Source organism: Penicillium soppii (assembly GCF_028829465.1).
Source record: "Penicillium soppii strain IBT 18220 chromosome Unknown utg000001l, whole genome shotgun sequence".
NCBI lineage: Eukaryota > Fungi > Ascomycota > Eurotiomycetes > Eurotiales > Aspergillaceae > Penicillium > Penicillium soppii.
In genome coordinates this window covers 3,269,221-3,293,918 of record NW_026643231.1, presented here as the reverse complement: position 1 = coordinate 3,293,918, position 24,698 = coordinate 3,269,221, and the positions used below count along the sequence as shown (strand labels likewise).

The 24,698-nt window shown below is 45.8% G+C and overlaps 10 protein-coding genes across 10 annotated transcripts; 5 read left to right on the top strand and 5 right to left on the bottom strand.

The window, feature by feature from the left end:
* Positions 1-1,240: 1,240 nt before the first annotated feature.
* Positions 1,241-2,471, bottom strand: N7529_001253 (fungal specific transcription factor domain-containing protein; the record flags this gene model as incomplete). Its single annotated transcript, XM_057236784.1, has 2 exons — positions 1,241-2,270; positions 2,452-2,471. 2 exons carry the CDS (start codon positions 2,469-2,471, stop codon positions 1,241-1,243), a joined length of 1,050 nt encoding a protein of 349 aa, XP_057103587.1.
* Positions 2,472-2,708: 237 nt separating this feature from the next.
* N7529_001252 (carbon-nitrogen hydrolase family protein) lies at positions 2,709-3,805 on the bottom strand (the record flags this gene model as incomplete). Its single annotated transcript, XM_057236783.1, has 3 exons — positions 2,709-3,079; positions 3,134-3,573; positions 3,630-3,805. 3 exons carry the CDS (start codon positions 3,803-3,805, stop codon positions 2,709-2,711), a joined length of 987 nt encoding a protein of 328 aa, XP_057103586.1.
* A 527-nt stretch (positions 3,806-4,332) lies between these two features.
* Positions 4,333-5,340, top strand: N7529_001251 (phenylacetaldoxime dehydratase family protein; the record flags this gene model as incomplete). Its single annotated transcript, XM_057236782.1, has 1 exon — positions 4,333-5,340. The coding sequence occupies one exon, from the start codon at positions 4,333-4,335 to the stop codon at positions 5,338-5,340; it is 1,008 nt and encodes a 335-aa protein (XP_057103585.1).
* A 4,190-nt stretch (positions 5,341-9,530) lies between these two features.
* N7529_001250 (pyridoxal phosphate-dependent decarboxylase family protein) lies at positions 9,531-11,003 on the bottom strand (the record flags this gene model as incomplete). The annotated part of the gene is made up of 1 exon (XM_057236781.1): positions 9,531-11,003. The coding sequence occupies one exon, from the start codon at positions 11,001-11,003 to the stop codon at positions 9,531-9,533; it is 1,473 nt and encodes a 490-aa protein (XP_057103584.1).
* A 583-nt stretch (positions 11,004-11,586) lies between these two features.
* On the top strand, positions 11,587-13,053 carry N7529_001249 (FAD-binding oxidoreductase; the record flags this gene model as incomplete). Its single annotated transcript, XM_057236780.1, has 1 exon — positions 11,587-13,053. One exon carries the CDS (start codon positions 11,587-11,589, stop codon positions 13,051-13,053), a length of 1,467 nt encoding a protein of 488 aa, XP_057103583.1.
* Positions 13,054-15,647: 2,594 nt separating this feature from the next.
* On the top strand, positions 15,648-16,595 carry N7529_001248 (class I SAM-dependent methyltransferase; the record flags this gene model as incomplete). The annotated part of the gene is made up of 1 exon (XM_057236779.1): positions 15,648-16,595. The coding sequence occupies one exon, from the start codon at positions 15,648-15,650 to the stop codon at positions 16,593-16,595; it is 948 nt and encodes a 315-aa protein (XP_057103582.1).
* A 2,030-nt stretch (positions 16,596-18,625) lies between these two features.
* Positions 18,626-19,044, top strand: N7529_001247 (uncharacterized protein; the record flags this gene model as incomplete). The annotated part of the gene is made up of 3 exons (XM_057236778.1): positions 18,626-18,751; positions 18,821-18,913; positions 18,982-19,044. 3 exons carry the CDS (start codon positions 18,626-18,628, stop codon positions 19,042-19,044), a joined length of 282 nt encoding a protein of 93 aa, XP_057103581.1.
* A 1,693-nt stretch (positions 19,045-20,737) lies between these two features.
* Positions 20,738-21,931, top strand: N7529_001246 (DUF3632 domain-containing protein; the record flags this gene model as incomplete). The annotated part of the gene is made up of 1 exon (XM_057236777.1): positions 20,738-21,931. One exon carries the CDS (start codon positions 20,738-20,740, stop codon positions 21,929-21,931), a length of 1,194 nt encoding a protein of 397 aa, XP_057103580.1.
* An 830-nt stretch (positions 21,932-22,761) lies between these two features.
* On the bottom strand, positions 22,762-23,094 carry N7529_001245 (uncharacterized protein; the record flags this gene model as incomplete). Its single annotated transcript, XM_057236776.1, has 1 exon — positions 22,762-23,094. One exon carries the CDS (start codon positions 23,092-23,094, stop codon positions 22,762-22,764), a length of 333 nt encoding a protein of 110 aa, XP_057103579.1.
* Positions 23,095-23,166: 72 nt separating this feature from the next.
* On the bottom strand, positions 23,167-23,553 carry N7529_001244 (uncharacterized protein; the record flags this gene model as incomplete). The annotated part of the gene is made up of 3 exons (XM_057236775.1): positions 23,167-23,277; positions 23,333-23,461; positions 23,485-23,553. The coding sequence occupies 3 exons, from the start codon at positions 23,551-23,553 to the stop codon at positions 23,167-23,169; spliced, it is 309 nt and encodes a 102-aa protein (XP_057103578.1).
* Positions 23,554-24,698: the final 1,145 nt, after the last annotated feature.

The following is a 24,698-nucleotide window of genomic DNA, read 5'->3' as shown; positions in this document are numbered from 1 at the left end:
TTTAGGGAAATTTGATTTTTTCGTTCTACAGAAATGGTCACCTCTTGATATACAATGTCATTGAAAGGTTATACGCCTTTATTACACAAAATCTTGATAGCCGTACCGCTCTATACACTGTATTAGTCTGGGCTTAGCTTTTATTCAGCCATGATTTGTCTATATATGTATGAACTCTTTCGTTTATTGAGCCCGATACAGCAATAGCCCGGGAGACGCAATAATGTGTTTCTAAATAGCTAGCCGCGATAATTTTGATTCTACCGAGGAGTTGCTTGGTATAGCTGAGAAAACGTTCGATCAAGTTTGTTAATTTCTATAGCTGTTCCCATTGGTTCCTTTCAAAGTTACTAAACTCTCGGAAGACCTGGAATAAATCCGTATCATCACGAAAGTCAGTAGCGTCAAGAATTGAAAAGTCAAACGAGTTTCCCTCAGGATAAAGGAAGTCTTGAGCCAAAGAAACACCTTCAGTTTCAAGAAGTGAATCAAGTGAGCAACTTATATCAAGTGAAGTTGAAAATTGGCCGCTTTGCTCCTTGGTCGGCGAAAATGATGAGACCGGCATGCTCCCTTGGCAAGCAGTATCCTGTACATTGGGTGCAGGTGCAGCAACTCTTGAATCCTCCGCACTCAGATCAGACATCGAATCCGATAATAACGCAGACTCCACGCCCCATCTGTGCGCCAGAGCGTTGATGTTATCAACGCTTTTCTGCACGCGATTCGGCCAGTACCGACCCAATTGATTCAATAGATAGAGACACTTTCGCACGGATCTAGTGCTGAATCGACGGAATGTGAGGGATTTTGTGGTCATATTCATCAGATGCACGATTGATGCACTTAGCAAATGATGTATGAGAAGCGGGTTTGCTTTTTCAAAACCATGTACTTTGCAATAATCCTGCACTAACCGGAGCATTGATGCAGCGGCTGAAGTGAGGGATTGTAGAACCACAGTCATCAGGTTAGACATTTCGGGTGTCGAGCTTGACGATTTCACAAATAGGCGAAGGAAAGGGGGCATTGTGACCAATATTGCCATTTGGTAGGACATATGAAAGAGGAGGATAGGCTTGGGGTTTGGCCCTCGTTTTAGGGTGAGTTTTGGATGCCGTGATTGGGAGAAATTATTGAGATTTTCGTGTGTGGTCATTAGAAGGTGGGCTTGATCCTGTATGCTTTGGGTTTCAAAAGATGAAGAGAAGCTGAAAGGGTATCAATGTCGATTTCTTTATCAATATTTCGGGAATGGAACATACATTTCATCCATTCTTTGGTCGTGCATGTACCATAATTTGCACTGCCATGCGAAAGAAATTTGAGCCAAGCTGGCTCCATCGATAGGGTATAACGTTTCAATAGGTGGGACATTCACCCGCCTCCATGGTAGCATGCAGTTTCGTCCCAGAATTGAGACTGATGTTCTATCTGTCATGTAGAATGACCAGAATGTTCGCACGTCTACTGGTGACGGGGTTACAGAGCTGGTTTTGGGCTCGGCAAGGGCCAATACGTGAAGACGTAGATGAACCGCCAATCCAGCTGCCATGGAGAGGAAAGTCCATCCAAAATGGTCATGGCCTAGGGCTAGAGAACGCCAGGATAAAATGCTTAGTCCTTGAATCACGTGTATTGACGGTGAATGTCGGAAGCACTTGAACACCAGGCTTTCGCTGAGCTCAGCAAATGAATTGCTGATATTGATTGAATCGGCTAGGTTCTCGAAAGTTGCCCCAGCTGCTAACATGGCAGCATGCAAGAATAGCCGATCTGGAGTTTGGTCGGGGTAGTCTAAAAAGAAGCTCGCAGATTCGTAGGCTGTAAATTGATGCTCTTCATTGATGTTTCCAAGAAAAAGAGCCCCTAATTGGGAAAGGCGATGGGCGTCTCCACAGATTTCTGATATCTCAGAAGGCACCTGGCGAGGAATCTGAGAGGCAGGTTTATCTTGCAAGGAAATAGTCTCTTTCTTCGCTTCTGTTACTGGGATTGGAACGGCATCTGCTAGATTTGTTCTCCACATCATGATACTCAATTCTTCCATTGCAGTCTGCGATTGATGAATCGTTTGATCACCAGAAGATGCGTTGTACATGGGTTGCACATCATCGTGGGCTTCATCGACAAGTGGAGCTAGTTGACGATTGGGTTGCAATTCGGCCCCATCCCGAGTGATAGGGGCAGCCCCTTTTTTCTGAAGAGCTAAAAGTGCCTGAACCTGATTCTCAAGAGACTTGACATAATTTTCGTCCCAGTATTTGCGCCTGTAAGGGGTTAGTCATCGATACAAGCTTTGAATTCGAATACATGCTTTCTCGGCTTTTTCTCAGTAATATACTCGCACTTTTTCTGTCCCTTTTGACATGTTGAGCATTGAGGTTGGGTCCCATCGCACTTCGAAGTTGGGTTAGCTAGCGTTCTCTGAGTCGTGTGAGGCACTTACACGACGTTTTGATACTCGGCATTGTTGACAAGCAAAAGCAATACCCTTTCCTTGGGTCGACATTATCTCCCCTGCTCAGTGCTATAAGATTTGGGAACGATGTTGAAGCTGAAGTTGAGTGATCCCGAAGCCAATCGAAGGGTCAATGTACGTCAGCAGATAAGAAGCTTGGCGCGGAGCTCTTCCCGCCCATTCCGCTATATGAAACTACACGAGGTACTTTCGCAAACTATTAAGTATTCAATTAATGATACCTAAACTACTCCTCCACGATGCTTACTACGTTCTCGCCATCTGCATGTACCATCTTCTTCACCTTCTTGCACACATTGAGCCACATTAGGTCCGGGCGGCTGTAATGACCAGTGGCATCCGCAAACAATTTGGTCGCCACAATCTGGTTCATATCAAGATCGGCATAGACAATACCCTCAGAAGTACTGTCAATAGGCTCTGTCAGTCTTCTTCCATCTGGACCAAAGACTGCCGAGGTTCCTCCGCCGGGAGAAGACATCAGGATGCCGCCGCTTGTGTTCATTGCCTCCACTCCTTTTTCGGTGATGACTGCCGTAGAGTGAAGAACGAAACTTTGTGATTCTATGGCGTATGTCTGTGACAAGCTGTGGCAGCCTGGAGAGGTATGTCAGTATGGTGACTTTGTAAAAAGGAATTTCGCTGATGTACCTTCTGCGGACATGGACCAGAGATCGGATTTCCCCGTATGAGGAGTGAGACTGGGCCAAGCGGAGACATGAATCTCTTCTCTCTGCGAGATCATGAAATATTTCAACAGAGGCTGAATATGTTCCCAGCAAGAAAGTGCTCCTACTCGCGCAAAGGGGAGATCCACAACGCTAGAGAAACATTCTCCGGAGGCATCTCCAAAGATGGTTCGCTCCATGTGAGTAGGCTTCATCTTTCTTCTGTGAGACTTAATCTCCCCGTCGCCGCCAATGATGACTTGTGCGATGTACACAGAGTTGTTGTCGTTCTCCGAAAAGCCTAGAGATACCGCGATCGAGTGGCTTTTAGCACAAGCTTGAATCTGGCTCATCTCCGGGGAATCAAGAGTCATAGAGTTCTTAATATAGGCAACATTCATTCCGACGTCCAAGAACCGGCTCCTATCATTGCTCGTCACTATGGGCAATAAAGTTTTGCAGACTCGAATCGAACATACCAGATCCAACATGGGTATCCAGGAATCCAGCATTCCGGGAAAGCAATCAGCTTTGCACCATGCAGGGCGGCTTCCGAGATCAGCTTGCAGGTCTTTGTCACGCCAGCCGCAAGATCCAACCATGCTGGTTCGGCCTGAGTGACAGCCACGCGGGTGATTTTTGAAGTGTCGGGCATTGTAGACAAATGTTAATATATGATACTGAACAGAATTTAATCCGTGTTGTAAATGAAAGCTCAGATAATGTAGGGAAGAATGGCTGTTCTCACGACACTTTTATACTTCGTTCCCCGCTTTCGTCTCTACGTTATCATGACCTGCGGAGCCAAAACCTCCGCAACCTCAAGTGTTCAGTATCTTTGCCACTTCTGCTTTTTTCATGGAAAAACAACAAATCAAATATTGGTGATTTTAATTCTACCAATCAATTGAGAGTCGATATCTCCGAAGAGGGTCACCCTTGCAAAGTTTGAGATAAACTTCGAAGTTTGCGCGACCTATATCGTGTAGGAGATTGGTCATAATCTTTACATTAGTGTTATCTATCTGGATGGCATCTTGATTGCAATTTCTGCGGAGTTCATAGCCTCCGCAGCGCATATGAGTTTGGCCGCGGTCATGCTGCACCTATATAACTGATGCAACGTTCCTTATATGAGAAAACAATTTCCTGCTTTCGCCTTCTACGGCCAACTCTTACAACATGTATACTGTCAAATTCGAAAGTGATGAGCCTTTTGTATATTCTGTCTTCGGCATCCAATATCCGACTGGAAAACCAAGCAAAGCCCAGGAAGACCGGACAAATGAATTTAACAGCTTGATCACTGGCTATCCGTCCCACATCGACTGTTTAATGCAAGATGGTTGTGCGTCTATTTCCCATGGAACTACTTTCGTCTGGCTTGCCTACTGGAAGTCCAGCCAAAATTATCAGGATTGGTGGAACCAGAAAGCCGTCTCACACTTTTGGAACAGCCTCCCAAGCGATTCCGGTATCTGGAGAGAGATTCTGACACCTTCACCTCGAAGAAGTCAATATGGAACCAGCCAGGAACATGAGACAGGAATGGGCCATTTGGGTTCTCGAGTCTCGCTCGGTGACAAAGCCGGTTACTGGGGATGTTATCGAGATCGGATGGCTGACTCTGCCACCGATACGTTCGCATCACACCTCAACTCGGAGCCGGTTTGCCTCATGAAAGCTGGATCAAGACCCAGCTGTCCTGGTCGCGTTCAGATTACACATTATCCTGACAACCTCTGCTTTGTAGTCGAAGGTCAAGATCACTCTGCCCTCTCGGCTGAAGAACGGGAGTATTGGTTTGAAAATTTTGATGCCTCAGTCAATCAATGGATCAAAGATCTTTTGGCTTCAGGGCCTGATTCTGGAATCTTAGATGCTCGCTTGTGTTTTGAGCCCGAAAAGGGCACATTCCGCAACTCAGAACCTCGCGCTTTAAACTATAACAAGAAGGTTCAATTATTTTACTTCAAAGATTTGCGTCACATGGAACGCATTGGGCGTCTTAACAAAGGACACGTTGACTTGAGGAAGCGTTTTCTTGAATCCTATGGACCAGAAGGAGCAATGGCTGGTGGAAATATTTGCTTATGGGTGGAAACAACAGTTTTGAAAGCGGATGAAGTTGAATGCGAATATATTGGCTGTGCTGAGGGTACTGGCTTCATGAGGACCATGGAATGCTGAATTTCTTGTTATCAAATTGAATCTTTCTTCGCAGTTTCAAGGTTGCCATACAACGTAATGAGGAGATCGCTTGCCGGTAGTAATATATAATAAGCCAAATATAATGCAATAAATATTGGTATGAAATATAGATTGCCGAAAAGGCATATAGTACTTTCGGGGTTCACTGTTACCACCTAGACTCTTTAATTGTTTCTCTAAAACTAATGTTCAGATACCCGAGGACATATCTGATTCATTCCAAAGATTCTCAATATTTATACCTTCTGCCGTGAGATATCAGAAGTATATATTAACCAGGCTCCAAGTTTGACAGGTTTTGCAGCTACAATGCTGCTACAACGGGAGCGTCAATCTATGCCGATTGTTAGAAACTATGGGACATTTTCTATACGAAATCTTCGAAGCAATTACAGCACTTGTTGTGTTATTCATGCCTTGGTTTGGCACCCCCTTATTTACTCCTTTCTGCCCATTTTTGCGTACCATGTGTTGATAATCTAATCAGTCCAAGGATACAAGATGGAAAGGAACTTATGATCTCTGTTGTACCTCGGTAATGTTATTTGCTCTCTAACTGATGAGAAAAATGTCACTTGTCTCCTCACGTAGATAATTCTTCTTTAAATCTCCTCCAGTAGGGGTCCGAATGATTAACCGTAATTTCATTCCCAGCTGAGTGGGCGGGAAGCCCTGTTCACCATGCTCTACGGTCGTATGTACTTGTATATTCATTCAAGAAAAATATATAGTAAGTAGTTGGTGATAAAAACTATGGACAAAGTGAAATTTCAAAACGAAGCAAAACTCACTAACCTCGCAAGCAAACACTCATAATAAAATAGCGCTGGAAAGAGAGCAAAAATCCAAAACATACAACAGTAAGGACTCGCTCGTGTCTCCCACTTAACTACTTACTCACCGGCGTGTGGCCTATGTGCTGCCAGTAGTTCGGTGCGTACGGCCCAGGTGAGAAATGGGCGAGCGCCGCTTTAGCGTCGCGCGACCGGGGGTGAAAAGGGCGAGTGCGCTACAGGCAGGGTGAGAATCAGAGTGAGAATCACCTAAGTCGTGCGTCCACTGCACTGACCTCCTCAGCTAAACAATAACAGAATGTCATTGGATGGTTCCGTTCCCTCTTGAAGCGCGCGGCATCTTAGCATGTGCACATAACCACAACTGGAAGCATCATATAACCAAATTTCTTTGAGGTATCTTCAAACTTATGGTATGCCTTATGTTGCCGAAGAATTTGAGCAATGATAGTATTCGGATCGTTAGATTTGGGCCTAGAAGGTTCGCTTTATAGGATCTCACCAGCAACTAGCTCGTAAAAACAATCCTTTTAAGAGCGGTCGGCTTCCACGGATATATTTATATATCACTTCGATTATGTTTTCCGTATATTCGCTAATTTGTATTATCTACTTAAAGCTTTAGATAGACAGCATCATTCCTTGCGTTTTGTTCTATCTCTTAATGCTCAATAGTGAAATATCTAGCTTTCTATGGCTGTATTTGCATTCTCATATTTAGCCTCTTATCTTCCTCCTGTTGGTCAAAGTAATCATCAAAAACCCGGATATATTGCCGTACCGAGATCGCATATTTGACGATACCTCCATGCAATCTATCAGATGATTTGGGTTGCCACTTGGCAGGAGGCATTGATCTTTGGTTGACCATCATTCGGAAGTTGTGTATATACTCAAGGGATCGAAGATTAATTCGAGGCGCATCTACCAACCGGAAATGTGTCACCAGGGGGCTGACATAGTTACCATCCGAAGTTACAGGACCGTTCAATGAGAATGATCCCGAAAGTAGAGCTGTTGGGGAAATCATAGGTAAGAGACCGGGGGAGTTATATAAGCAAGAAAGAGCAGAAGCAACATCGAAGTAATTGCGTGACGGAAGGGGTAGGGAACAAAAGAACAAAGCTTATATGTCTTCATCCTGAGCGTGCTAATACAATTTACCTCCATGACCCTGACGTTTAGATTAACTGAGGTAACACTGGTGAGACGCGTATCTATGTCCATAGTAAGTGCTGTTACGATAGTGTCATGGTATTCAAGTTCAGACAGCTTGGTTATTCAATGAGCATAAAATTGGTCGGAAACCACCCATATTGTCCTGGGACCCGACGCCAGCTGCAGGGGGGTGGAAGGCACAAAACAGTATACGACTCGGAAATCATGAGGATGTATTGTCCATACATCGAACTCCCAATGGTATCAGAAATCCCAGCGCGAACACCCGACAGACGAGTTACTGTAGAAGAGCGAGATGAGATAAAACTAAAAAAGAAAGTGCAAATGATCAACCTCCGGGATAGCCGTGCAGACCCAAGTCCTATAACAACGTGGCTGATATATCAGACTATGGAGATTCTCAAACCAATGACCAAAAAAAGTTGAGGTGCAGGAAATAACCAGGCAAAGGTTTTTACCATGGCTTCTGCGTCTTTTTTCGTTTTTCTTTGGGTCTGGAACTCCTTTCGGAGCAGCCCCAGCCATATTCTATTTTCTTTTCGTTGGTTTGACTTAAAGAGGCTCGGGGCACGAGCGGCATTTCTTGCGAGAAGAAATGGAAGATCATGCGATCTGCAGTTTCTCATTCAGCGAGTTCCATATTTCATGGTGGCAATGTTCGCCGACAAACCCAGGAAAGCAATAAAGGTGGTATGGTGACCATATGGCCCCCAATTGCTCTATCCCACTGAGTCGAAGAAAGAAATAATAGCGCTGGCAAGCCTGGCGCTCTACTGGCGTAATAATAAAATGCCGCCCTATCTACCGGATTGGAACCCCTCCACAGAGGCTTAAGGGGCTGCTGCAATGGTGTTAAAGATGCAATAGTGGTGCGGTCCGTACCCGGCAGCTTTTTCCAGAACCAAGTGTCAGGCCCACAGTTGCCGTAGAATGAAACATAAGGGCTGAATTCTGACTACAATATAGGCTAATAGTTTTAGAATCCTGGTCGAAGTGGATCACGTCTTGATCTTGTCAACAGAACTGGAAATCGTCCGTTAGGTCCTGATTGGTCAGACGGAATGCCCATTTGGTTTTATTGAATAGAACAAACGCATGTTTCGTGACCGCTTGGCCAAAAAGGTGCAGACCTTCTTAGCTAAGCTAAGTACGGTGTATTTATGCGTGTTCTTGGTTCGACAGATTTCCTTAGAGGCCAGAGAGCGGTGGAGGATATATGTTGTGCAGCTCTTTGCCCCCACTGGCCACACATAATGACCGTGCTTTTGCCAAAATCGGCACTAGGTGCAGGTTTCAGCCGTATTTCGCTAGAAGGGCCTCACATAAGATACCCTGTCGGATCCAGATTACCGCCATAACTTTGAGTTTTCGGAGGGTCAGCTCCTTCCCCTTCTGTGATGGTCATGGGTTCCAAGGTTGGCATGTGCAAGGGCGGTGAACTGAAGCGCATGATTGAAATCAGTGACCAGTATGGTATGGGATCCCTCGTGGCAATATCAAACTCTTTAACTAAAACCTGTTAGATTGACAATTCTGTAGGATATGCTGACAAGGAGCAGTATGCACTTGAATGTGGGGTATCTGATACTGATGTCATAAGATTTTCTGCGTGAATACCCAGACATCTACATGCAGATACATCATATTTCCGACATAAACGATTAGGAAGGCGAAAAAATTACCATTTAGGATTAGATTTGCCCGCGTATCGCTCGCCTCCTTCTTGTATGCAAAACCGAGTAGCGCAATTCGTTTCTGGTGAAGGTGCCTACCGAGTCGAGTAATGATCCTCTTGGCAAATCGAACTTTCTGAGATTCATGCAACAAGAGCACGTGCCTCTAGCAGTCAGATTCCAAGTATACTATCCAGAGCTATTTGTATTCTCACCTCATCAACAGGCTCTATCCTGTAAGACTAGTATTTTGCTTACAATGGGTCAACGAAGTGCTGTGGAAAATAAAGCTGGACTTCCACCGAAGGATTAGCCGAAGTACGCGATATGTATAACCCCTCTAACCACCGCAATAGCTTTAAAGGCAGTGCTTGTAGCACGTCGTGATCATGTCTCGCTTTGACTCATCATTGAAAGAAAGGTGACTAGAAAATTCTGATGTTTTCTCTATTTATCTGCGTCATATCATGACAATTTTCTCATCTCTTCAAGCAAGATTTGAAGTCTACATTTGTCATCCATATCAATCGTGAGTCCCACAATGTGCATCAAGACCAGCTACCGTTTGATTGAGAAATGTCACCAAATTCGCAATATCTTCATCAACCAACTTGGTATTGATGCAACACATCCGAAGAGCCGTTTTACCTCGCAGCTGAACTGTAAAAATTGCTGCATCATTGTAATCAGCTAGAGCCTCTGATATTCTTGCATTGATATTGTTCAAGTCTTCGTTCGTCTTGTTGCCGGGGTTATAACGAAAATTCAGTATCGCCAATGTGGCGGGGGCCACAATCTCCCAGTCAGAGAGTTGCTCTAACGCATGTTGCATTGTCTCCGTGAAATCAATTCCAATGTCAATCATCTTTCCAATACGCTCAATGCCCAAAACCCGGAGAGTGAACCAAAGACTCATAGCCCGAGATGGCCGAGTCAACTCGATTCCCAGGTCCCAGAACTCGGCTGCGTTTCCATTCACTCGCCCAGAGTGATCAATAAAGTCAGATTTGACACGAAAGGTGGATGCTAGCTTCGCCTTATCGTGTACCAGAAGCATTCCACAGCCGTATGTTTGAAACAGCCATTTGTGGGCATCCCATGAGACACTGTGAGCGTGAGACAGCTCTTTAGCCAGCTGTGGCCTGGAATATGACAAAGTTGCTGATGCTCCAAACGCGCCGTCTACATGGAGCCACATGTCTTGCCCTCGAGCGATGTCGGCAAGCTCTTTGATCGGGTCAATCGCTCCAGTCTCGGTACAGCCATAGCTGCCGATTATCAAGAAGGGCTTTAGTCCTCTTTCTCGATCCTGCTTAATTTGATGCTCAAGGTCTTGGCTTTGCATTCGAAACCTGCTGTCTGATGCTATTCTTCGAACGTTCTTTTCGCTGAACCCCAGGATGCGTGCCATCTTGGCCAGAGAATAATGAGCCTGATCGCTAATGTAGATTACTCCTCCTGACCGGTCGGTCTGCTGGAGTATCTGATCGCTGGCAACTATGATCGCCATTAAGTTGGCTACAGATCCACCCGAGACAAATATCCCGCCTGAAGAAGGCGGAAAATATATCCTTGAGGCAAGCCATTCAATGAGTTCCGTCTCCACAGTACTTGGTCCGGAGCCTGCAATGTGGCCGCCGACATGGGTATTGAACGCAGATACCAACACATCACCCAGCCAGGCAAGAGATGTTGCATTTGATGGTACAAAGCCAAAGAACATCGGATGGTTGGTACGCATACGGAAGTCAAAGATCTTGTATGCCTCTTTGACTACGCCCATCAGTGGAAGCGCAGAGCTGGGAGCAGCAAGAGCACGAAGCTTCTTTATGTCATCGTCAGTTGTCGTTTGTACCAACTTTTCGTCAGGCGAGGGTTGAATAACATTGCGCAGGTCATCAAATAGATTCAGAATGCTTCCCCATTGATCGTCAATTTCACTTTCGATATCTTGCAATGGAGTGATAGTCTTATGTGTAGGTGTTGTGCTCGACATTCTATAGGCGTAGTGATCTCAGTGTATATTGATTTGTTGTGTGTTGTATCTTGATCTTAGGGCATGTATTCAAGAAAACGAGAATTCTTGAACTGGGCAGATAACGCACTTAAATTATCAAGAAAACACGCTGGAATTGTAAATAGAATTTCGACTGCATGGCTATTTCATCGTTGTCACGCCTACATGAGGAAAACCAAGATCCCATACGTGATTTATCTGGCCAAGCCACATCAGCAGGCATCATTTACCTAAACTAGTACATTGCAGATCGATGCGTTCATTGTTTACCTGAAACTAGTACATTGCAGATCGATGTGTTCATTGTTTGCCCGAAACTATTGCATTGCAGATTGATGCGTTCATTGCTTGCCTAAAGCCGGTTTTTTATATTTCAAGTTCTCCAAGCAGATACACAGCCGTGATTAGGTTTGAAATCGAATCTATAAAGATACCATTAAAGCATTATCCGAGTACTACCTAACCTTTCATGAAAGCCATACTCCGTATAGTCCGTATAGTCCATATACACCGTTTACACCGCACACAATTTCGATCTACGTTGTTCTCACGCATCAGTAAGATGACTCTATTTAATGATTCCTTTCTTGAGTCCCTTCGAGCTCAGATTCCCACGCATATCCAAGTTATCTCTGAAGGTCACGCGGCATATGAAGACGTCTGCGCGACGTGGAACATTCGATCCCAGTGCCGCCCGATCGCAGTCGTGCAGCCTAATACCACAAATGAGGTCTGTACCGTCATAAGAGTCGTCAATAACTTGGGCGTTCGCCAAGTAGCTGTCCGTGGGGGTGGGCATTCCTTCGAAGGCCTGTCTTTAGGAGGACAAGATGGCGCCATTGTGATAGACATGGTGAAGATGAAGATGGTTTCTTCTCTTCCTACCAAGTATGAGCTTACGGCTCAAGGAGGCGCGCTACTATCAGACATTCATTTGCATGCTTTTGAGAATGGAAAAAAAATGGTTCCCCTCGGTACATGCCCTTCTGTTGGGGTTGGTGGCCATGTTCAGTGCGGTGGTTACGGATTTCATTCGCGCACATATGGCCCGCTTGTCGATAGAGCCATTGCATTTGAGGTCGTCACAGCAGACGGTGAGGTCGTGGTGGCGAACGATAGCCAAAACACCGATTTATTTTACGCATTGAGGGGTTCTGGAATGGGCTCTTTTGGGGTCATCACATCAGTGACTTTGCAAACTAATGATGTCCCCAACACTATTACAAATTTCTCAATCGTGTGGGACCTGAAAGTCTCCGACCTACCTCAAATTTTGACTAAGGCTCAATCTGCATGTCTTGACGCCCCTCTGTTCTACAACCCCATGATCATCGCATGGGCAGGGAAATTTGAAATATTCGGTACGATCCTCGCTCCATGTGAGGCAACCCGAGATGCAAGTTGGAAAAGGTTCCTGTCCTTTCTTCCTCGGCCAAGCTTTATCAAAATGCAACCAATGGACTACCTCGAGTCTGTTCTGGATATTTCTAAAAACCAAACTTCAGCCCCGTGGTATGATGACCTAAAGACCATCGGGCGCGAGAAACGAGAGCATTTTCGTTTCATGAAAATCAAGTCCGGGTTCATTCGTGAGCCATTGGATGATGAGTCGATCCAAGCTATCGGCAATTTCCTCGCAACACAGCCGTCAACAGGTGTGAGAGTGCAACTACTTGCACTCGACGCATCCGATGACGGAATGCCGGACACGTCTGTAAGAGCACGTCGCTGTACCTGGCTTATGGGAATGTCTGCATATATCACGAAACGGGATCATACCGAGGACGAACTGATACCCGAGGGCAAGTGTCGATTGCTTTGGCTGAACCAGGCATACGATCTGTTTCGCCCGTTAAGCGTTGGTGCGTACCTCGGGGACGATGACTTGGACGAGGGGAACAATTTTGCTTCACTGATGGAAAGTTTTTATGGGCATCATTTTCCTGGTTTGAAAAGAGTAAAGGGGAAGTATGATCCCAGGAATCTCTTCAATCACCCACTGAGTATACCACTGCCAACAGTGGATTGAGCTTTAGCTAGGTTGGCTTTGATGCGGGGTATAAGGACAATTCTATCCCACGGGGCCCGGGGAAGTCACGGTGACTCGAATTAGGGCTTTGCTCAACTATCGCGGGTAAAGGTGGAGACCACTGTTATGCTAGTCACCAATGACATATGACCGAGAGCCAACCGATATGACCGAGAGCCAACCGATCTATCTGTTATCACATCACGTGCAACATCCTATACTATTGAATTGTGGTTGTAACCAGCCGACAGGAATATATGATAACTCTGTGTTTTATTACCCCTAATTTCTAGCAGAAAGATTCAAGAAAGACCGTAGAAGAAGAAGGAAAGAAAGAGACCAAGCTGGAGAAGGAAATTCGTGTCAACACTAAACGCTAGATAAAAACCAACCCTTTCAGTCTCTCCTTATCCCTTGATTCGAGAAATCCATGCATCTCTCGTCTGTCAGGCGCGATTATGACCTAGCATGCTTCTTTGCTTCCCCAGATCTTTGGGAAGTAATATAAGCTGGGCAAATCTTCATGAACCAGATGGAGATCGCCCCGAATGAATGTTTCAAAGCTTGAAAATTGTGTGGCAAGATTTCTTTGTCAATCATCTTCTTACAAACTTCTTCACGAGCCAAAGCAGTTAAGAAACTTAGAACCCAAAACATCTTGTGCGTGACCGAATTCACCCGACGGCTCGATATTCTCTCTGCTTGTTCCAATGCGGGTCTCCCAGGCTGTCCAATTTCTCGTTCCATGCTAAGCTTCGTATATAGATATAGTAGCAGATACTCATGGCTTAATATGCTGGATGAATCCACCGATGATATTCTAGCTAGTGTCTTGACACCTTGAATGACCCAGATTGCTTTGAACGAGAGGGACTCGAAGCTTGGTAACCGGGAACTACCCTGTAGCAGAAATATCTGCCTCTGCCTAAGAAGTGCGGCTGTTTGTTGCGAATTGGATGAGATAGTAATGATGTTTGGCATCAGCTTCAGGTCTAGAGACACAAATTCCACACGTGCAGCAATGTTGTTCTAAATTTTCTCTGAGTAGTATCCTCTCCAGGTAGATGGGAAAAGCGCGACCAGAGTGGCCGAGCTAATCGATGGTATAGGAATTTCAAGTGTTAAGCTTTCGCTTGTTGACCCCTCCAGAGCGACCTGAGATGACTGGACAACAGCATGTACTACTTAAATCCAGAAATAAGCTTGTGTTTTTGAATACTGGGGAACGAATGGGTTTATTGTTCTAAGGCGTAAACCTCTTTGACTCCTTTCCCTCTTCTAGCGTTCACAGAAATATCTAGTACTCTGCAGTTGACCGGATCGTCAACTATTTCCTTCAGCTTTTTAGCGTTTCTCGAGCGCAAGTGGTAAATATCTTGTGCAGGGACAGAGTCTCCTTTGTTCAACGTGATCCGTAAACTTTTATAACCTACCTCGAACATTTCCGTTCCAATGCTGGAAAGGAGGTCGTGGCTTTGTTGTGTGAATTCCTCATCCCAAGTGCAATCGTGGAAGAACAAAACGGACGTAGCTCGGGTACAAAAGTAGGCCGGCCAATTTGGGTATCGAAAGCATCCCGATGGTTGAATTTAGAACGAGAGGAAATTGGTCTTTTCAACGGATGATTAGCGTACTCCCAGTATATCAGATCATATATGTGCGCCGTTCATATTCTAAAGGCGTGCGATAGTAGCGTATGGCTGGCATTGTGTGGACTGCTCGGACAAGAAGAACTTGAGAAAGAAAGGTAATCTTCCCAGACGCCGCTTCCCCAATCAGGAGAACTAGGCGTCCAAACTGCCCATATAGTCACTAGTGACGCGCTCAGTGCCTTGGGTGCCATTCCAAGAGTGTAATATAGCCGAAAATAATGGGGTATCGATTAATAGTGACAATAATATCTGAAATGTATGTAGCTCCTTTGCTGCATCTATAATGTATGCAGAACAGCCTAGATAGGTACCTAGGCCAGGTAGATTGGATGGATGAGTCATTGGGACTGAAGTGAGCTAGCCCGGTTGGGATTTCCATGAAAAATGCTTTCAACATAATAAAAGTCCATAAGCTATTCGGCTCGACCCGCACCGGCACTTACAACGGCTCTCAGCGGCTGGGCCTGATTCGGCTGCGATCACCCAACGGAATACCAACAAAACTAATCACCCATAACCACACAAATGTAAGCTCCACTTTAGTTACACTAGTCCGTATTAGGCCATATTTCCGCCGTCTTTGCTATATTGCCATGTTGATGGTGTTATACGCATTGTTCACTCGGCTTTCAGTGAAAGGCCCAATACTGTCTTATCAACATTTCTCTTCAGCGTAATTTGCCGATCTGTTCCCCTGACTCAAATCACGCGCAGATGCGTCGGACATAAGCTTGAAGGTGCCTATTTAAGCAGCGGCACGTGTTGGCGGCATCAACCGCAATTCCGAAACCAAGTCTCCCAACGACTAGTCAAAAATGCCGTTATGCGATAGTGTCAAATTTACACCTGTGCCATAAGCGCTGATGACTCATTCCATATCCTTTCCATCTCGACGGTGCTGAGAAAATTAAAGTAAGAAACAAACAAATACATAAAGCAACCATGTCCCGACAATCTGCTACCCCGGCTTCGGGTACGCAGGAAAAAACCTTCAGCTCATACAATAAAGAGCAAGGAGAGGCCTATTCCCAACTACGTCCGGACTACCACCCTGCACTGTATCAGACCATCCTAGATCAGCATGCAAAATCTGGCGGCCAGTTCGATACCCTCATTGATTTGGGTTGCGGACCCGGAAATGTCGCTCGCTCCCTCGGCGTACACTTCGCCCACGCTTTCGGTCTTGACCCCTCGGATGGCATGATCGCCACTGCACGCTCTCTGGGTGGAACCACATCGATCTCCGAGTCCATCCGCTACGAAGTTTCAACAGCCGAAGACATTGGGTCAAACCTCTCCGCACCAATCCCAAATGACAGCGTCGACCTCATCACGGCTGCCAACTCAGCGCACTGGTTTGACATGGCCCGTTTCTGGCCAAGTGCTGCTCGCGTCCTCAAGCCCGGCGGCAGCGTCGCAATGTGGACAACCGGCCAGATGCGCATTCACCCCTCCGTGCCAAATGCGGAAGCTATGCAAGCTGAAATCGACCAGATCGAGGAGCAATATCTCCGGCCCTATTTTGAGCCAGGCAATCTGCTTACCCGTGGTCGTTACAGGGATCTTCTTCTTCCGTGGACCTTGGACCAGCCAGTCGCGGAGTTTGACGAGAGGAACTTCTTCCGGAAGGATTGGGACCTCTATGAGAAGTTTTTTGTCTCGGAGCCAGAGGTATCTTTGGATATGTTTGAGATGATGATTGGGACTATGAGTCCTGTGACTCGATGGCGCCAGGCGAATCCGGATGCCGTCGGTACCAACAAAGATGTAGTCAAGATGTGGCGCCATGCAATGGAGCGTCATTTGCATGCCGCTGGTGTGGAAAGGGGCAAGGAGACGGTAAAGGGTGCCATGTGCGGTGTGGTGCTGGTTATCAAGAAGAAAGATTAGTGTCGAGTCTTGTCAGCTCTAGGCGATCAGGAGGTACATTTCGAAGGAAGTCAGAGAGGATACGAAAATAAATAGTCTCGCAACTCGGCGTTCTGCTCTTTGGAATCCTGTTGGGCAGAATTCTGGACAAGCCTTTGAACAAGAATTCCTTCATACTAGAGGTTGTTGCTAGTCTCTGGAATTCGTACTCTGGAAAAGAAAGCCAACTTGCAGAGGTACAGACCAGGTGTCTAAAGCAATGACTTATCACTTGAACATAGGGGAAGCAAATGCGACAATGAATTACTGAGAGAGATGAATAACGAAAACGATGTTTCCAAGAGGCTCTCGCCGACTTGTAAGAGGTTCAAGAGGGTTTGATCGAAAGGCACAGACTGAACATATTAATTGCTTGAGTCGCTTCAAGAAAGATGAAGCTTTTTGAACCGAACTAGTTTCCCAATCAAAAACTTTTGGATTTGTTTGTGATAAGATAGAAACGATATCATAACCCCACCGAGTTCACCACGATAGCATATTCAATAAAATAACAGCACGTTCCAGTACTCATACTAATTTCCTCGGTTTGGTCTTTGATCTTTCGAGAACCATCGACGTGTCAGATCAACAAGAACCAAACAGGGTCCTGGCGCTACATATAGTCGGACGGCACAATCATGCGACGCCATGGGGCCCTGGGGACGTAAGGAACTATTGAGTGTCCTAACTAAGAAGGGACTGACTGGGACATTAACTCGACGATTACTCTGGAAGAATTGTGACCGTGCATGAAGGGTTGCGCTTGGTGTTGACGGGACCTGTCTTCTGCTACAGGTGCGAAGGTATATGATGGCCAAAGTGTCGATACCAGATTCCTCAGATCCCATAGCCTAATTGGATCTAAACTCTCTGTTGCAGACCACTTTTGACACCGCTTCATACATCTTCCCATCAATTGTCCATCTTCCCCATTTTCAGGCACCAATCGTGCGAAATCAGGCATCTACACTTCAGCCGTTATAGACCTTCGTGTACAGAGGTAAAGCCCCTGTGCAGAAATAGAAGCCCGCTGCAAGACCTTCGAATCTCAGTTTCATGTACGTAATGTTTTGAATTGCGGAACACGAGCCTCAGTGAGGAAAGTCTTACTCGATGATTTTGCCCCAATGCGCCGTGCTTTGCTTCGAGCCCAGCCTTATGCCTTACAGGGCCCGGGTGCATTAAGCTGAGAGCGTGAAACTTTTACATAAAATTTATGCACCCTACATCTGCTGGGCCAATCAGAAATCACTTGATCTCCACCTTCTGATCTGCAGGCGTTTGATATTGTAGATCATTCCTAGTTGAGGTACTGCCCAAGAAACAGAGAACATGGACTTTTGCAGATGGTGATAGATACTGCATATGAACGAGCCGGTGACTTCGTGCGCTGATCTCATGATTCACAACGAGCTTCTCTTGGCATGGTTTGCGTAGCCAAGGATGTATTCTCTTTAGAATCTAGATCTCCCCTGGAAGGCATGCTAAGTAATGTGTTCTTTGCGTAACAACCTCACGGAGTCAAGGCAGCATGCGAGTAAATAGCGGAAGAAAGGCGAAAGTGATCATCAAACTCGAAATGCAGGACTTTTGATACTTCAGCCGCTTCTCTAGTGCTGACCTTGAAACTTGTGATTTACCATGCATGTATGTTTGTTTGGAAAGTCACAGCAAAATGTAACCCAATATAACTATCAATTGGCCCACTGCGGCCCGGTAAGCTAATGCAAGCCCTGATCCTGGAAGCTATACCCCTCATGAGAGTCGAGCAATTCACAGGCCGAGTCCTCCGGAGTCGATGAGGCATTAATATCATTGGGTAAGTGAATCAATCGACGAGCTACTACCGTAGTGAGAATTGTTCTGGACTCAACCTGGGGTTTTGTGTTTGTTCTACCTAGGTATATAAATGAATTCGCTCCACTCGATAATTCACAGTACCAGCAGAGTACTCTCAGACAATTTCCACTCTGACAAACCTCTCACAACATCGAGATCTTAAGTCTTTTAACATGCAGATCACCAATCTTGCTCTCTGTTTCTTTGTCGCAATGGGCGCGGTAGCATCCCCAATTGACACCGCATCGGGTGGCCTCGAAGCCAGAGATGAGGCAGCCGCTCTACGCGACTTTCCGGGAGTGAGTCACAGCGTCAATCTGGTACCCGGACCATTACCATGGAGAATTTACTAAGCATGAAACACTCAGAAATGCGTTAGATCCAACAACACGTGCAAATACAAGGATGATCGAAATAAGACCGTCATCAGGAAGTGCAACACCAAGTTCGCCAACCAGAGAGTAAGCTTTTAGAATCTCAGTTCTCCATTCGTCGTACATCCTAACTGATCTCGTTTTTTTCTTTTCAGTGTACCAAGGATGGTAACCCGTGCACTGTGGACACTTACGGCGGCGTGGTGAAGTGCAGTTAGATTGCCTATAGTGTATCTAGAGCAATTTTCTGTCTTGGACGTTCTACTTGTTGGCTAGATGAAAATGCGAGACCACGCGTGACTCTCGAGGCATACATACTACTTAACAATGATTTATCCACGAAGTTGCCTGGTGGATGCCACATTTACACTTAACCTCCATCCAGCTTCGGGTTTTTCCCCGCATTTCCATCATGAACACGCTCTTTTTCTATCTCGCTACCCATTTCGGAATTTATACTTTCTAGTTTGGTACTAAATCTTCACTGTGAACCCCGTGACTTGATCATTAATGAACAATGCTCGCTGTAACATGGTTCAGTTCCAAGTAACGCGCATGTTGGGTATACATTGGCAACCTCGGTGTGGCCACCAGTTGGTTGACCATATCAAGTTTTACGCCGTTGAATTCAGACTATCACTAGGAAAAGTCAATGACCTTAATCTGCTAAAAGGTCACTTTCCTGGGGCGGCATAGGTTCTGCTAGCCCGCGGAAGATACAAGTCCTCGCCATGGGAAGTGAGGCTGACTCTGGAACCAGAGCTGTTTAATTGGCTTGGCTCAAACCCATCATCAAGACTATGACCTTCTTGGGTGAATTACAGCTCTTAGCACTCTATACTGATGTGAGAGAGGATAAGAAAACTTATGACACGGCAAGTGAACCATAATCGCTTGGGCTCTATCTCAGTCAAGTCCAGCCGAGGCTGCGACATACATAATTATTCCCTACAGCCAGAGCACAGCGTTTTGTATCATCCTGTGTAGTGAAAATGTGGAAGAATTAGGAGAAAGCCTAAAATCCCGCAGACAAAAAATGTCCTGAACTTACAGCTGCAAGCTACACATGTTTCCAAATACTGGCAAATGCACCTTAGGTTACGCTACTAGATCTAAACCGGGTAATGCCCACAACCAATGCAAACGATTGTCACGAACATTCCTTGAAACCCCGACTCACCGATCATTTTGTTCCCCACTTTCGGATGTCCAGGGCTGATGCGACCAACGTTCTATCTCAAATGCTGGCCTCTTCTTCGAGCCCCTTCTTGATACCTTTCATTTTTCTCTCTCATCCTGGATTTCTTTTTTTGGTCACTGATATCTTAATAAAGTGAACAACAGTGAGCCCCCTCAAGTGTATCCTAGTTAGAAAATGGTCTGTTGTCTGTTGGGTGTGCATTCACCCGTTTCTACGTTTGTACCTTGAATCTCAAATTTCAGTTCTAGGTCTTCATGCATTTTGCGTACCTTAGTAGAAGCTCGGACAGTGTTGAGCCAGTGCAACACCGAAAGTTCATGCCTAGATCCTTGTTTCCCTTGCTTGCTTCTTTCCAAGGATAAGAATATTCTGTGTACTTTTTGGCCACCCCATTTTTCCCAGCATGTCAGTTCAAACATTCATGACACATAATCACAAATTTGTCAATATCATGCTTGAAAAGATTGAAAATCACCAATCGATCTGCGTTCGACCAAAAGAACCATGGAAGTGGGTCAAGTGGCTTCGAGTGATCGACAACAGAACAAAGAAAGTCACATTTACGTTACAACGCATACTGCACAGGATCCAAACTAGTTCAGCTATCGACGCCTCATTCGCCTGCCAAAAAATCCCTGTTACAGCAATCCTGGTGCCTACAGAGTGGCCCGAAAATTTTCTCATAGCCTGAGCCCCATCCGGGTGTTCAAATGCTGTGGGGCTCTATCCTTCTATCTCCAGCTCTCTACGGCAAGTTGCCCTCAGACCCATTTGCAAAACTGCCCATCTTTTCAACGCTCATCAAGTCTCTCAAAATGAATCATCTCCGTGACACCTTGCTCAGCCCCTCACCACAAGGCCTAGACGAAATCCAGGGGGCTGATGGCATCGCTCATGATCGCGAGGACGTGCGAAAATCAATCGCTCGGGGAGAATTCAGGGAGCTCCGCGGAGCAGCCTTTTACAATCGAACCTGGATCATCACCGACCGCTACTGCAATGTCGGGGATGGTGTGGATTGCCTCGTGGGCTACATCCATCACATCTGGTATACGTACTACCAGCTCAGCCGACATACATCGCACGAAAAAGCCGATCACAATAGTCTTGTCCTTGATATCCTCCGAATTCAAGGCCGCGGCCCGCTGACCAGACCCGTGGCGGGGAATTATGGAATCGATATTGCGCGAACTATCGAAGGCACGTTGTGGAATGACCTGCCCTTCTTGGTTACTGATATGACCGAGTTTTGGATCAGCGACTTCGCAATAATGGCGGGCTCGCAGCGCGTCAATTTCGCGTCTTTCTTAGCCAAGCTAGCGTCAACTCGCGTCAGCAAGGATAGAATGTGTCAGATCGCCATCATCCTCTTCCGTTATACGTTTGAGAACCCTCAAGAAGTTTACCCCTTCGACGAGCCGGATAACGAGAATCCGGAAAGAAGTCTCAAAGATCTTCAGGTTCAGCAGCTATTGCCATCTGTCTTCGCCTGGATCATGGAAGCAGGAAATAATCTCCTTCTACTTTCGGAGGTCTCATGGAATGATTGCCCCAGCACCATCGGCCATGGCGGTCCATTGTTCGTTGAGTCCGAGTTTGGGAAGCGCACCTCGACTGGACTGAGCCCATGGAGATGGATGTTCTGGCTCAAGCGACTCCATGAATTCCGGGATCAAGCTAGAAGTGTTGGCGAGAAACGCGTGGAGGAGCTCTGCGACGATTCTATTCGTCATATGTTTTCAGATGTCAAGGATAGGAACTCTGAGATATTGAGAACTTATAAAACTGGCGGTGAGTTCCTTCAACAAGAACCACATTTGGTGCGCCTGAAAAGAATTGTGGATGGCGAGGACTCTGATGAGGGCGAGGTCTTCGAGGACGATGATTTCAACAATGACAGTTGAACATCCTCGGATTTGTCCCCCCTACCTGTCGAATTTTCGTTTCTTGAACCTCATCACGTTGTTGATCTCACCCTCGTGTGGGGAGTCCATGGCTTAGCTAGGCAGATCACACTTGCACAATATTGAATAAAGGAAGCCAAGTTTAATAAACAATTCAAGACTCAATCAGAGCATACCCATAATGAAGTTCAGGAAGGAATTCAAGCTTCAAAGGGCATATAAAATGGCTACGGGAGACCAGAAAAAAGAGCGAAGATGATGAAGGAAGCTAGAGAGCGAGGGAAAGGAAGCTACGTCGTAGAACCTCCATCCACCTGTAGGTCTCATCTGACTTGAATCTGTTTGAAGGAAGGGTGAGGGGCGAGGTTTAAGTCATACCTGGTAGAATTGTATGAGCGTCGTGTAAGTAAAGCTGAAAACACCGATTGGAAACACCCCATGTGTGATGATTTAGTCTTCCAATCCAAATTCTTGCTGCAGTTCTCTCATCAGAACCGGGCAACGTGGTGATCCACCAACGATTCCCGTTATTAAACACGGTTGGCACGCTTTCAAGTACAGCAAAATTTCTAGAAAAAAGTGCACGTGCTGTGGCAGCGGGATCATGTGGGTGTCTATTGAACGAGAGTTATACTATGACACAGTAATACTCTCAGGCTAACCATACATCCGGACAAGTGAAGCAAGGGCCATAGAAGATTTATAGTGTCGTTTCGAGTGTTACCCATTCGATCACCAACTAAATCATAAAAGCGTAACTTTGTAAATTCCCATTGCGCCCATACCTACGATACTGAGCACCTCCCATCCATTGGATTCAATGTCACTGACTATACCACCATGGAAGCAGCGAGCATAACAAGTCCCCCTAGTCCGTCCATCCCCTCGCACCAGTCTTCCCAACTTGCAGTGGTCCTCTTTGGGCTCTCTGCAGTGATAGCTGTATGAACCAGCGCTGCCTCACTAAAATTCTCCCCAAGTTTGACTAGCTCCCCGCTGCCAGCTAGTCCAAATTCAGTCTGAAGTCCGCCTTGCTTTTGACTTTCCAACCTCCATACAGCCTCATTGTCCGCTTCCCATAGCTGTTTCTTTGCCGGAAGAGGAGCAAGAATTAGATCCGTTGGTAAATTGCAAATAGCTGCAGGATCAAAGTAGAACAGCATATTGAAAACTTTGTAGACTACAGATAATCTAAAACTCAGTCAGCGTCTTTGTGGTGCATTGAGTGCAAGTAATCAGGTAGCAGCAGACCTTCGTCTTGATTCCTCAAAAAGCCAATCTTTCCAAGTTCCGTCGAGACTATAGTTCCCCGCAATGTCACTTTTGATTAGCTTTTGAGCTATGACCTGTATTTTGTTATCAAATCAAGTCGATAAAAAGTCAGACCCTAGCTATGCTCACTGTCACTGTCGCAATTAAAAGTGAATCAAAGCCATTGTACTCTGTTTCTCCTTCGTCAAATCGAACGATGATATAAATAGCTAGAGCTTGCATAGCAGCAAGTAGCTCCCATTTCGACAATACCAGATTCTATGAGTACTATTAGCTTTAACAGTAAATTTTTGAACAATTCTCTTTGCCTCGCACCTCATCACACAGTCTTTCACACTCCATGCACACATTTCTCTAAAATAACTTTCGACTTCCTTTCATGTCGCCACTAATCATATGCACAAGATTGATACAGTTGATCAGTGGTTCCATAAGAAACTCTGCAGATACCAAGGATGAGTGGATAAAAGGTGGAAGAGAGTTGTGGCGCAACATTGTGAGCACATAAGATTTAAGCGTGTGTAGTACGAGCGTGGCGGTTCGCTCCGTTCCCACCTTATCCTTGGGTCTTTTGGTAATTGAGTGGGGTTTGGACGTCGGAACCACTGGTATTGACCAGTTTGCGACGATAGGTAGCTGTGTTTGGAATTGTTGATTAAACGGAGATGACGATTGATAGACCAGACCTGCGCCAGTTGAGGTATATATATCCGTGTCGCTTATCTCAAAGTTCAAAAAATCGGAGGACTCAGTCTCTGGTAGCTCGATATCTGGTACATCCAAGTTGAAATATTCGGCTTCGAAGGCTGGGACTTGTTGGTTTACAACAACAAGTTGCTCATGGTGAATTGTATGACTGTTGTTATGGAAGCCTGGTGTTCGAGATTTAGGCAACTTTGAGATATACTGGCACTCGGTGCCCTTCGCTATGCACCTGGAGCAGTTGGGCCACTTTTTATCGCAACGTGTCTTCGTTTTTGCACATAAATGACAGGACCTAGGCCTGGGAGTATGACCCACCCCTCGAGACCGACAATAGTACCCATGCCTCTTGAGTGAAGACTCTAGAATCCAGCGAATTTAGTGAGCTGTATATGAGTACCGAGCCCAAGCGAAACTTGCCCTTATCGAACGGTTTGCTACATTCAGGGCACCGCAAAACGGATTGGGCGTCGTTTTCGGACATTTCAATTTCGGTAGCCGTGCGTATATCTTCACAATTATTGATGAACCTGTACAGAGTATTACAAACAGTTCATTGGGACAGGGGAGATACCCCGCCCTGCGACCACCTGCTCGTGATAGGGATTTGTCAGCTCGGGTGGAACATTTTGTAAATGCCGACTACATGCTGAGACGCGTCCAATTCAACGATCCCGATATTGAACAGAAATGGCAAATTGAACAGCCCATGCATTGAATGGGCGGAGATGTCCAACATATATAAGAATGGATACGCTTCTTCGGAAATCATGATCTCTATCAACAACACGAA